Raw genomic sequence first — 12,500 nt, forward strand, 5'->3', positions numbered from 1 at the left:
TGTTTTATTTGTTTATATTCCTTTTGTGGTAATTGAGGAGAGAGGAACAGGGAAAGTAGTGATGATTTAAGGCATGGGTGGGGGTGGGGAAAGTGATGGAGTTTTGTTTAAAATCACAATCGTAGATAGACGTACAACAAAAGAACGAATCGTAGATAGACGTAAACAAAAGAACGAACGAACACACACACACACACACACACACACACACACACACACACACACACACACACACACACACACCTATCTCCTGCCTCCCTATCCATCACCATCCCTTCGAGACACTCACACGAACACAGTAACAGTTTGCGAACAACGAACATAATCTCAACGCTTTCACACACACACAAAATAAGACTAGACGCAACAAACAGAAAACACTGTTGATGTGTAGAAAACACTGTGGATGAAATACGACAAAGAACCAGTTCATCAATATGATCACATCCATGACGAGGACTTCAAGAACAGCATTGAGCACAATGACGTCTTTGATGATGGTGATGGTGATGATGATGATGGTGATAGTACTGGCTATACTGACGTCATCTAAGACGCCTAAGCTGACGACTGTGCACGTGGGTTGGACTAAAGACCAAAACACAAAGGATGGATTGGGCACGAAACGAAATGATAAGGAAACAAAGGAGCTAGAAGATGAGAAATGTGAAAGGGAGGTAGGTGAATAACGTAAAAGGTGAGCATGGCTGACGTAGACAGCGTAGATGTAGCCCATGGTCCGCGGAACACCCTCGGAAACCACTGAAGCGACAACTACAGATTTCCACGCACACGCAACTCTCGCGCATACACAGACGGACACGTAGGCGTGCGCGCAAGCAAGCACATACACACACACACACACACACACACACACACACACACACACACACACACACACACACACAAAAGCAATCAGAGGAAGGCAGTCAACTGTACCGTCGCCCATGCAGACAATAAACACCCATACGGTTTTTTTGTTTCTCTCCGCACATAACGTCCAGTGACTTCAATCAGGCGATCGGCTGAAGATAAACGGAGCCCCCGGCTCTGTGACAGATGTGAAGAGCGGTCTCGCACTAACAGCACGAAATGAAAGGGATGGACGTCACCATAATTGCTTTTTATCGACATCGTAGTAGGATAAAAACGGAAGAGCGTGGCCGAGTCTGACCAGTTTGATGAGCACTCTGGCGGATTTATTGCTACAAGGTGAAGTCCGTTGGTTTTATTTTGTTTTTTGCTTTGGCGGTCCGCGTGTGGCTTGTTAATCAGGGTGGTCTTCGATTAGTCGTTTCTATACTGTGTGGCGAAAGGGAGGGTGTGTAGATGTGTATAAAAAGGGGGTTTTGCTGTAGCGCGTAAGAGTGTGGTGAGAGCTGGTAAATGTAAGCAGTGTGTGTGTGTGTGTGTGTGTGTGTGTGTGTGTGTGTGTGTGTGTGTGTGTGTGTTCCTATTCCTGTTAGCGTTATGAACCATCTTGGAATGATTCGTTTGCTCGGTGACCTTCTCTGTGTGTTTCTCTGTCTTTCCGGTTGGGGGCGCACGTGCAGGAAGACGACCGCTAGGTTTCACTTTGTTAGTTTTCACTAATCATAGTCGTTTGACAGTGCCTAGAGAAACATGCGTAAGTATCCACGCTTTCGGCACAGATAGAATTTCTGGCAGTCGTTGCGTTTTCCTGCCCATATTTATCAGCTCTATGTGGAAGAGGGTAATAGTTGTTGTTGTAATAAAATGTTAACCTATCAAAATGGAATTTAAAAAAAAAATGTTTAACTCACTCAGTACGGCCAGTCCTCTCTTCTCCTCTACACAGACCCCTCGGATGTCCAGTGGGTGTCCGAATGACCCAACATTTAGCTTCCGTCGTCAGAATTGTGGTATTCTTTGTCAACATTCACCTCTTCAGTTTCCGAGCCTTCCGCTTGCAATATTTTGATGATGGTAACTGGGGTGAAACGCTGTTAACGTCGTCTCTTTCGCCGTTCGTATGGAGAGAGTTAAAAGAAAAATAGACAAGACATCGATTGCAAATCTCCACGTTGTCAGTTTGTTACCTGTGTCTTTCATTGACTGGTCCTTGTGCTTTTCTTCTGGGGTGATGATAATGTACCTGCCTTTTAGGGAAGGTGATCTGCTTCCGCGTTGTGGAGACATTGAAGCGAACCCTGGGTCCAATCCTGACCAGAGTGCAGCAATGTCCTCCGCTAGAATGCGTCAGACCCGGCTGTTAAACTCCACCCGCTCTGAAGGAACCATCCTTGGCTGATGTGATGGCAACTCTAGCAACTCTGCATGGCACGAACAGTTCTATGAACTGTGGATCAAGTTAAAGAAGATGTCTCTCTTTTGCGTGAAGATGGTGATGAGTCTAGGTCTCAGTCCTCTCGTTCCGCCGTTTTAACCTTCCTCAGCTGAAGTCAGGTACCCATTCACACCTGAGTGGAGTGAGAAACGTCGAAGTAAAGTATCTTTCCTAAGGACACACCTGGTCGAAATGGGATCGAACCCACACCATTGGATCAGAAGACCAATGTTTTACCGAGATGCCATCGAGTCTCCTCTATTTATGTGGAGCACTTCAACTGAGACACTCATATCCTAATTGTTGTAACTAGCTTGTGGTGTTAACATGAATAGTTATAGCGACCTGTTAAAATCTGTTATCTCCGCTGTTCATAAGGGGCGGTAGCCTTAAATGAATTAATCATCTGAATCTAATAATGAATCTCCATTTTTGTAATGTCTAATTCTCTCTTTTTTTTCTGCAATACCCTGACGTTTACATACCAGCTCACAACCTTGGGTTTGACCAAAAAAAGAGAAAAAAAAAATAGCGCTTGTTTTCTGATGGTGAGCAAACACGTTCAAAACTGTTTCTTCATGGATTTGAGTTTTTTTGTCATTCTGGACTCGAACTTCGTGATTTCTAAGTCTGACTGTTATAGCTCAACCACAATCTTCTGAACTTCGGTTTATTTAGCTGCTGGTTGCCACCCAAAATTCCTCGCTTTACTCTTTTTTTTTTTTTTTTTTTTTTTTTTTTTTTTTTTAGGGTAGGGGGATGTTGCGGTACAAAATGTAACAACGGTGCAAAATGTCGCAATTACAACATTTTGTACCGGTGTGCATGGTACAAAATGTCACAGCATTACAATTTGTCATATCTGTGACTTTTTTTTCCACATTGTCGTATATCTATGTCAACTGCGGTACAATTTGTCACACATGAATACACCCGTTTCCCGTCGGGTCTGACTCGTCAGTTGTGTAAGGTACAGTTGAGAAGGTGAAGAGATAATGACCACTACAACACAGACGCATGGCCTAGTGGTTAAGATGTCCGCCTGTTCAGTGGAAGCTCCAAGTTCGATCCCCAGCTGAGTTAAACCAAAGATTTTAAAACTAGTATCCTAGCATAGGTCAGAGATCAGAGGTCAGAGATCATTTGGCGTAAACTGCAGATTTTACTATTTTACAGCTTATTGGTGTGTCATAAGTACTACTGTACCTTGTACAATGTAGACGACCGGTGGTCAGTGACTCTTAACAGCTTATTTCTGTCATCAGAAAATTTCTGCACCTTGTATAATGTAGATGACCAGTGGTTAGTGTCATTGACCAGTGGTCACTTTGCTGTAAATTGCATGCTATACATCAGCTTATTAGTGTCTCTTGTTTACTACTGTACCTTGTACAATGCAGATGACCAGTGGTCAGTGACAATGACAAGTGATCACTTTGACCTAAAATGTCACATTCTGTCTTGTTAGCGCACAACTTGTTACTGCCCCCAGAGAATTTTGTACCTTCAGTAATGCATATGACCAGTGGCCAATGCCACTGATGAGTGGTCAGTTTGACGAATTTGCAGACTTTGATTATTTAACAACTTATTAGGGTATCTTGAGCACTTCTGTGCTTTGTACAAAGGAAATGACCGCTGGTCAGAGGTAATCTGCGTTTAATAAACTTTGTTTGCTTGTTGATTGGGGTTTAACTTGCCTTTCCGCAACAAGGTGATCTCATCACGGGTGTGTTTTGACGGAGAGAGCCCCTGCTTAAGGATGGTGGAGCTTCCACTCCCCAGGCGGACATCTTAACCGCTGGGCCATAACTGCCTCTGTGGTAGTGGAACAAAATGTCACATTTGTGAAAAATTGTAATGCTGTGGCATTTTGTACTGCGCACGCCGGTACAAAATGTCATAATTGCGAAATTTTGTACCGTTGTGACATTTTGAACCATCGAACACGGTACAAAGTGTCGCAAACTGTGACATTTTGTACGTTTTAACATTGTGAACCGCAATAGGGGACCTTTTCTGGAAGTGATTGCCCTTGACGGCCCTGCATCTCATCACCAGCCATGAAGGCTTTGCATCTCGTTTCAAAATCAGTGTTTTTACAAAGTCAATATCTATGATGAAGTAATGTCTCCCTGAAGGACACCCGCTTCCAGTCTGTGCTATAGAGAAGAGACAACCGGGTTTATGGGTGGTAGTTGTTTGGTTTAAATAATCTTTAATTGTTCAACAATACACATGATTACAATGCAATGAATGACAAAAGAGCATCAACAAGCTTAAAGCTTATACTGTGCTCACAACGTTGCACTTCAATTTTATCATGACGGCTGATGAACCATATTATGAATTGTATCAAATAACATTCACAAACAGTAAGTAATGAAATAATGAAATAAAACAAATAAACAAACAGTACGTAATATAGTAAAATAAAATAGTAGTTGTTTGGTTTGTTGAAAGATGAAAAACGCAAACATAACTTTGCATCATATGTATTTTCCGGTGACATTTTTTTTTTTCCAGAGCAGCAACATGGCCTGCATCCAATGGGGGATTGTATTGACGGTGGCTATGACGTGTCGCCTAGTCATTGGTCAAACCAACCTGCTGCAGAACCCGAGCTTTGAAGACGACCTAAATGGTGTCTGGTTCAGCAACGGTTTTCAGATGGAGCGAATCACCACAGATGTCTTGCATGGACACTACTCCATCTTGTGCAGCAGCAGGTAAAAAAGGATGGATGGAGTGAAGGAAGGAAGAAACAGAGAGAGAAAGACAGACAGACAGACAGACAGACAGAGGCGGAAAGACTGAAAGAAATGATATATCATACAAAGAACCAAAATTAAACGTCAAAGAATGTCGAAACGAAAAACAGTTATGTGGAAAAGGAGCAGGCTGCTGTTTCTCACAATGGATAATTGCATATATAGACAGACAGACAGACAGATAGATGTGTGTGCATGTATGTGTGTCAGTGTGTGCGTGCGTGCCTGTGTGTGCGCGCGCGTGTGCTGGTCACAAATGCAGCGTATGGGAGATGTTGATTGATGGTCATACTGTTCATGGCCAACGACAAGAGAGCTGATTGTCACTGTGCGAAAATACCCTTGTATTCGGCCATGCTTGAAAACATTCATTTGCTGTTCTCGGACAAAATTGCTATTCACATTCCCTCTCTCTGTCTCTATGTCTCTCCCTCTCTCTCTCTCTCCCTCCCTCTCTCACTCTATCCCTCTCTCTCTCTCTCTCTCCAGTCCCGTCCCTCATTATTTCCTCATCTTTCTCAATACATCCACTCGTCCATTCGTTCCTTCCCCCCTCTCTCCCACCCCTCACTCTCTCTTCCGTTCCCTTCTTCCCCCTTCTCTCTCTCCCCTTCCGTCAGTTCCTCCTCCTCCCTCACTCCACCTGTCTCTCTCTCTCTCCCCGTCTGTCTCTCTCCCTCTCTCTCTCTCTCCCGTCTGTCTCTCTCTCTCTCCCTCTCTCTATCCCCGTCTGTCTGTCTGTCTCTTTCTCCATCTCTCTCTCTCCCCTGTCTCTCTCTCTCTCCCCGTCTGTCTCTCTCCCTCTCTCTCCTCCCTCTCTCTCCAAATCAGTCAGTTCCTCCTCCTCCCTCACCCTATCTCTCTCTCCCCCTCTCTCTCTCCCCGTCTCTCTCTCTCTCTACTTCCCTCAGTTCCTCCTCCTCCCTCACTCCACCTCTCTCTCTCTCTCTCTCTCTCTCTCTCTCTCTCTCCCCGTCTCTCTCCCCCCCCCCCCCCATATTTCTATCCCTCCCACTCTTCATTTCATCCCTCCCTCTCTCGATCCCTCTTTCTCTCTGTCTCCCCACGCGCTCTCTGTGTGATTCTCTGTCTTAAAAAAAACAACAACAACAACAACAACAACATAGAATAAGTATCTGATTTCACATGGCAGAGATCGTGACATCGACGGTCCACTCCAGAAGAACGTGGAGTTCATCAAGGGACGTCATTACGTCTTTGAGGGTTACGTCAAACTGCTCTCTGACGTCAGCGGCAAGCCGTGGCAAATCGTTAAGGCTGCGGTGCAAAGCACTCTTCCCGACAGTGAGTTCATTCCCTTTTCTTCAGTGATGTTTCGGTCTTTATTTGTGGTGAGAAAAGATTGACACGAACAATTATAACAATGATGATAATAATAACGATAATAACAGTGTGTGTATATAGCGCTTTCAGAGCTATTAAAGCGCTTTACAATAACACATACACGCACAAAAACACGTGTAAGGAAAATATGTGGACCCATCGAAGACATAAAAGGAATGGAATGCCCGAATTACGTAAATACTGCATCAAAAGAAATGCTTTTAAATTTGTCATGAATGAAGTGAGTGAGGTACTGTGACGGACTGACACAGGCAGTGGATTCCAAATTCATAGTGCTGAAGAACAAAAAGCTCTCCCGCCGTGTTTTTTTGTTTTGTTTTTTTAAACGCAAAAGAAAGATTGTATCATCAGCAGAATAACTAAGAGGCATAGAACATTTTGTTTAAAAGGTCATAAATATGCTAAGATACGGCCCCAGAAAACACACACATGTATATATTTAGATAGATATTTCTTTTCCTCTCAACCCCCTACACACAGAAATGATTTGACTGACGCGAAGTAACTCGCCAGAGAAGCACCTTGACGTCCTGTGTTGTAACGGCATTAGGTGTCAAACCATGACGTCACGGAGCTGTGATTTCCCAGATGACGTACTGTGACGTATTTTGTTTCTGACGTCATGTGTTGCAGACACCGTGAAGTCCTATAACATCGCCTTCCGATCCTTCTGTAGCACGTCACACGGCTGGATACATCTGAAGGGAGACATCGAGGCCCCTCAGCTTGGTGAGGAGTAATTTTGTTTAATGTCCCGTCACACATATCGGGGAATGAAGACATTTTGTTAAAGTATTTATTCAGGATTAAAGAGGCTATGCCAGTCTTGAATAAAAGCTAATTTGTGTTTGCACATTTCTTCTGTCTTTGCTGCTGTGTGCACATGTCAAATGATTGGTATAAGGACAGGCCCGGCGCTTCCTTTTTTGAGGAAGTGTCTGGGTTTGTTCCAATGTACCTTTTATTTACCTGTGTGCTAGGTGAATCGGTAGCGTAAGCATCACTGACTTGAAGCTGTGTTACCTTGTGTAATGGAGAGTTACCACTCTTTACTATTTGTTATTTATGAATACATTTGAGTATTATCGGTTAGAAGGGGTGGGAGATGTGAGTGAATGGAGGGTTGGGCGAAACTGGGCAAATGAGGGTGAAATGAGGGTGAAATTTGAAAAAAAAAAAATCTTAATACAATTACAGGAAATTACTTAAAGGACTTCGTAAAAGAGAAGTCGTTAAACTGACAAGCGAAACAACTGATAATGAATGCAAAAAGTCAAAAACATCAACGTTCTCAGTCACTTGTGAAGACACACTTTCGTGTACATAAGGCTTCATCAAGCTACAGTCAATAATTGTATGCTTAACTGTCAGGTTACTAAAGCATATGCACTTGACATTAGAACAATACTTGGTCCGAAATGAATTTGATAATAGTCTGAGAGCTAAAATCAGAATTGGTCTGCGAATCGGACCAAAGTCTGAGAGAGTCAACTGACGAGCTTTTAGACTTGAATTCAAGCACCTATAAAAGTCTCTATCTAGTATATTGCTTATTTCTTTGTATGACAATGGTCAATATACTTTTATACTATCTATATGATTCTTTGTTCCCCTTTTTGCTGCCCTGTCTGCTTGGTCTTTATAAAGGAATCCAGTATGGGATGGTATCCAACAAAAATCAACATTTGTACAGCTTGATATCAGAGCGCTCATGATTTTGTATGTTTTACGAGGTGTGCAGTACGTATTGGAGGGTGTATGTGTGTGTGATTATGGGAGTGATTTTTTGTGTGCTTGTATGCGTGGTTCATGTCTGTATTGCAGGTTTGCCTGTGTGTCTCTGTGTACTGTGTAGTATTGCCACTTGTGTTTTGGCCGTATTTTACACAGATTACAGAATACTTTATTGTCTCAACAAGAGAAATTCATTTGTGGTGTACACACATAAAACAATACACGGAAATCGCAGTCATTCACCATGTATACATAAAAGACATAAAATGTTCAGATGGCAGCCCATGCGTACAATAAATAATCACAGCAGACAACAACAACACAACAGAAACCTTTAAAAGGTAACATAGATTAAATCATACATATATCATCACAGCCATACATGTGCAATACAAAATCAGTTAAAGGATATGAATTTAAAAATGATAATGATAAAAAAAATTAAAAGGCATAAAGTAGCATACTAAAAGTAGACGTAAGACAATGCAATTCAACAATGAGGCCAGGAGATGAAATGGTTAACAAACAGTAAAGTCAGGATTAAAAAGGCTATGCCAGTCTTGAATAAAAGCTAATTTGTGTTTGCACATTTCTTCTGTCTTTGCTGCTGTGTACACTATTTGTTAATCATCCAAGATGATGATATTAGACTGACAACTAACCACGCGTGTTACAGACGTGACTGACACGAAGCTGGTCCTGAGAGGTCCTGACGCCGGCACTGACTTCCTGGTGGACAACCTCACCTTCTACGAGGTCCCTGAAAACCCCAACTGGCGCAAGGAGGCCGATGTCAACATTGAGACACACAGAAAATCCAACGTGGTGATCAGGTGAGTGGATTTGTGTGTGTATGTTATGTATGTATATGAGTGTGTAGGTGTGTGTGTGTGTGTGTGTGTGTGTGTTTGTGTGTGTGTGTGTGTGTGTGTGTGTGTGTGTGTGTGTGTGTGTGTGGAAAGGGACGTAAGGACGGGCGTGGTTTGTGCGCTTGTCTTTGGTTTAATGTTCCCACTTCATACTGATATTGGACGAATCTAAATACCGTTTAGCGTAATTTTCCTAATTGAAAAGACATGGATACGAAATATCAGCTTTTCACTGTTGTACACAACTAAGGTTTCATTGTCAAATAAATGCAAAATGTTCCCCACTACCGGTGTGTGTGTATGTGTGTGTGTGTGTGTGTGTGTGTGCGTGAGTGCCTGCGTGCGTGTGTGTGTGTGTCTGTGCGTGCGTGCGTGCGTGCGTGCGTGCGTGTGTGTGTGTGTGTGCGCGTGCGTGCGCGGGTGTGTGTGTGTGTGTGTTTCAGTGTGAATCTACCAGAGGGAGTCCCAGCGGCAGAAGTGGACGTTGAGGTGAGTGATACACCATGATGGGACAGAAATGATTCTGCAGGAGGCGCACAGCTGTGAGGTTCAAGCTGTTAGTTCATGTCTCTGACAAGAAAAGCTACAACGCACGCCAACACACACATACACGGAGATGCAAGACCCAGTCACACACACACGGCCACGCACGCTCGCAATTATCTTATGGTAAACACACATACGTGTGCGCACACACACACACACACACACACACACACTCGCGCGCGCGCGCGTGTGCGCACAAAGGAATTAAGAATAATCCTTTGACCACTGTTGGAACATGAAAGATATAAAATAGCATGCACATGTACGCACGTGCACACACACACATACAAATACACGCGCGCAATGGAGACCTGCGACCCGTTTAGTTTTCACAGTAAGGTAAAATCATTCTCAAAGATATAGGGGGAAAGTGAAAAAAAAAAGGACAAAAGTAATAGTCCAAAAATCGCAACACTGTCATACAAAAGACAAAATAAACAACAATAATTTGCACCACTGACATAAAAATAGGCTACATGGGCTACGAACCAAGCGCGAAGAAAACTATAGACCACAGCAAAAAAATCCATTTCTGTTCACCTTGCAGATTGCACTGAAGAGACACTGGTTCTGTTCACCCTGCAGATTGCACTGAAGAGACACTGGTTCTGTTCACCCTGCAGACTGCACTGAAGAGACACTGGTTCTGTTCACCCTGCAGATTGCACTGAAGAGACACTGGTTCTGTTCAACCTGCAGATTGCACTGAAGAGACACTGGTTCTGTTCACCCTGCAGACTGCACTGAAGAGACACTGGTTCTGTTCACCCTGCAGATTGCACTGAAGAGACACTGGTTCTGTTCACCCTGCAGATTGCACTGAAGAGACACTGGTTCTATTCACCCTGCAGACTGCACTGAAGAGACACTGGTTCCATTCACACTGCAGACTGCACTGAAGAGACACTAGTTCTGTTCACCCTGCAGATTGCACTGAAGAGACTGGTTATATTCCATTTCTATTCACCCTGTAGACTGCACTGAAGAGACACTGGTTCTGTTCACCCTGCAGATTGCACTGAAGAGACACTGGTTCTGTTCACCCTGCAGACTGCACTGAAGAGACACTGGTTCTATTCACCCTGCAGATTGCACTGAAGAGACACTGGTTCTATTCACCCTGCAGATTGCACTGAAGAGACACTGGTTCTGTTCACCCTGCAGATTGCACTGAAGAGACACTGGTTCTGTTCACCCTGCAGATTGCACTGAAGAGACACTGGTTCTATTCCATTTCTATTCACCCTGCAGATTGCACTGAAGAGACACTGGTTCTATTCCATTTCTATTCACCCTGCAGATTGCACTGAAGAGACACTGGTTATATTCCATTTCTATTCACCCTGCAGATTGCACTAAAGAGACACTGGTTCTGTTCACTCTGCAGATCGCACTGAAGAGACACTGGTTCGCCTTTGGCAGCCTGCTGAGAGACTACATGGTGAACGAGGAGGCCTACAGCGAGCTGTTGAAACTGGCCTACTACCTGTTTGACTGGGCCACCATTCAGAGCTACAAGTGGAAGTTCAACAAGGGAAACCCACCTGACGTGAGGCTTTCTGTGTGGTGGTGGAAACCACACATTTCTTTATTCAGAAAACATACTCAAACACGTAGAAGCCCCGCTCGTTTACACACGAGTGAACGTGGGAGTTGCAGCCCACGAACGAACAAGAAGTAGTAGAAGAAGAAGAAGAAAACATACATGCACACATAAACAGAGCAGCTACAAAGTAACAGCTTGTATCTTGATGAAGTTTGTGATGAGATATTTTTGTTTGGTTCACTACGATTGTTGGTGCATACACATATAAACAGTAACTACAAAGTGACAGTTTATATCGTGCTCAAGAATGTGCTAAAGTATTTTTCATTTGATGTAGTTTTGATAGCTGTTGAACGTTACACAAACGCAGTCATGTTGAGATAAATATTCTCGAGTTGTGTACAAATGAGTTACTGATGTCGATGTTTCTTTCTTTGAACAATACACTTACTACACGCCTTTTGTTGATGAAACATGAGCCTGTTTGTGTAATGGTTTTGTCATTCAAACCAGTCACAAGTTAACTCTTCCCCCGACCCCCACTCCCTTGACACGGGCAAAATGGCTTTGTCATTAAAATGTTAGAGCTCGAGTTCGAGTTCGACAAGTTAACTTTGGAAGCAAACTGATTTGAAGGATAAGTTCATTTGCTAGCTTATGTTAGTAATGTTCATACGTTTCCAATATTGGAAAGAATCAGCTTTGACAGAAAATACGTATTTACGCATAATGTGCTTATTTCTTTCAATATTTTGCTGCTGTTTTATCAAAATTCATGGGGGGGGGAGGGGGGGATGAATGTCGAGTGGGTTGACATTTTTTAAAATATTTATATACATTGAAACCACACTTTGTTTCACCTTTTCGATAGCTTTACAGGTCTTTTATGTTTTTTTGTCAGTATGTTTTGACGTATCATTGTAACGTTTTGACGTTTTCTTTTATATTTTCGTTTATTTACAGACCAACCCAGATTTCAGTAGAGCTGTCGATGCCACTAATATCCTGCTTGAGAACGGGTGAGAAAAATTTACAATGCGAGAATTTTTTTTTTTTAATCTTTGAATAAAACCTTTGTCAGTCATCAGTTTCCCCAAAGACAAATCAAGGATGGAGGAAATATTGAGGGAAGGGGGGGGGGGCCGGGGGGGGGGGGGGCTAAGCCTGTGGTAGATGAGAATATAGAACGACAGACACCACATGTGGGGTGTGTGTGTGTGTGTTTCTTCATTTTCAGATGTATTTCTCTTTTTTTTTTTTTTTTTTTTTTTTTTTTTTTTCTTTTTTTTTGGTCACAACAGATTTCTCTGTGTGAAATTCGGGCTACTCTCCCCAGGGAGAGTGCGTCGCTACACTGAGAG

The 12,500-nt window shown here is 43.0% G+C and overlaps 1 protein-coding gene across 1 annotated transcript in view; it reads left to right on the top strand.

Moving 5' to 3' along the window:
• The first annotated feature begins 4,843 nt into the window (after positions 1-4,843).
• LOC143297101 (uncharacterized) overlaps positions 4,844-12,500 on the top strand; it is a 26,112-nt gene continuing 18,455 nt past the window's right edge. Inside the window, exons 1-7 of the mRNA XM_076609274.1 lie at positions 4,844-5,037; positions 6,233-6,384; positions 7,078-7,173; positions 8,855-9,011; positions 9,491-9,536; positions 10,981-11,142; positions 12,103-12,158. Coding sequence (XP_076465389.1) covers positions 4,844-5,037; positions 6,233-6,384; positions 7,078-7,173; positions 8,855-9,011; positions 9,491-9,536; positions 10,981-11,142; positions 12,103-12,158 — 863 coding nt within the window. The remainder of the gene's footprint in view (positions 5,038-6,232; positions 6,385-7,077; positions 7,174-8,854; positions 9,012-9,490; positions 9,537-10,980; positions 11,143-12,102; positions 12,159-12,500) is intronic.

The sequence above is a fragment of the Babylonia areolata genome, chromosome 22 (genome assembly GCF_041734735.1).
Source record: "Babylonia areolata isolate BAREFJ2019XMU chromosome 22, ASM4173473v1, whole genome shotgun sequence".
Lineage (NCBI taxonomy): Eukaryota > Metazoa > Mollusca > Gastropoda > Neogastropoda > Buccinidae > Babylonia > Babylonia areolata.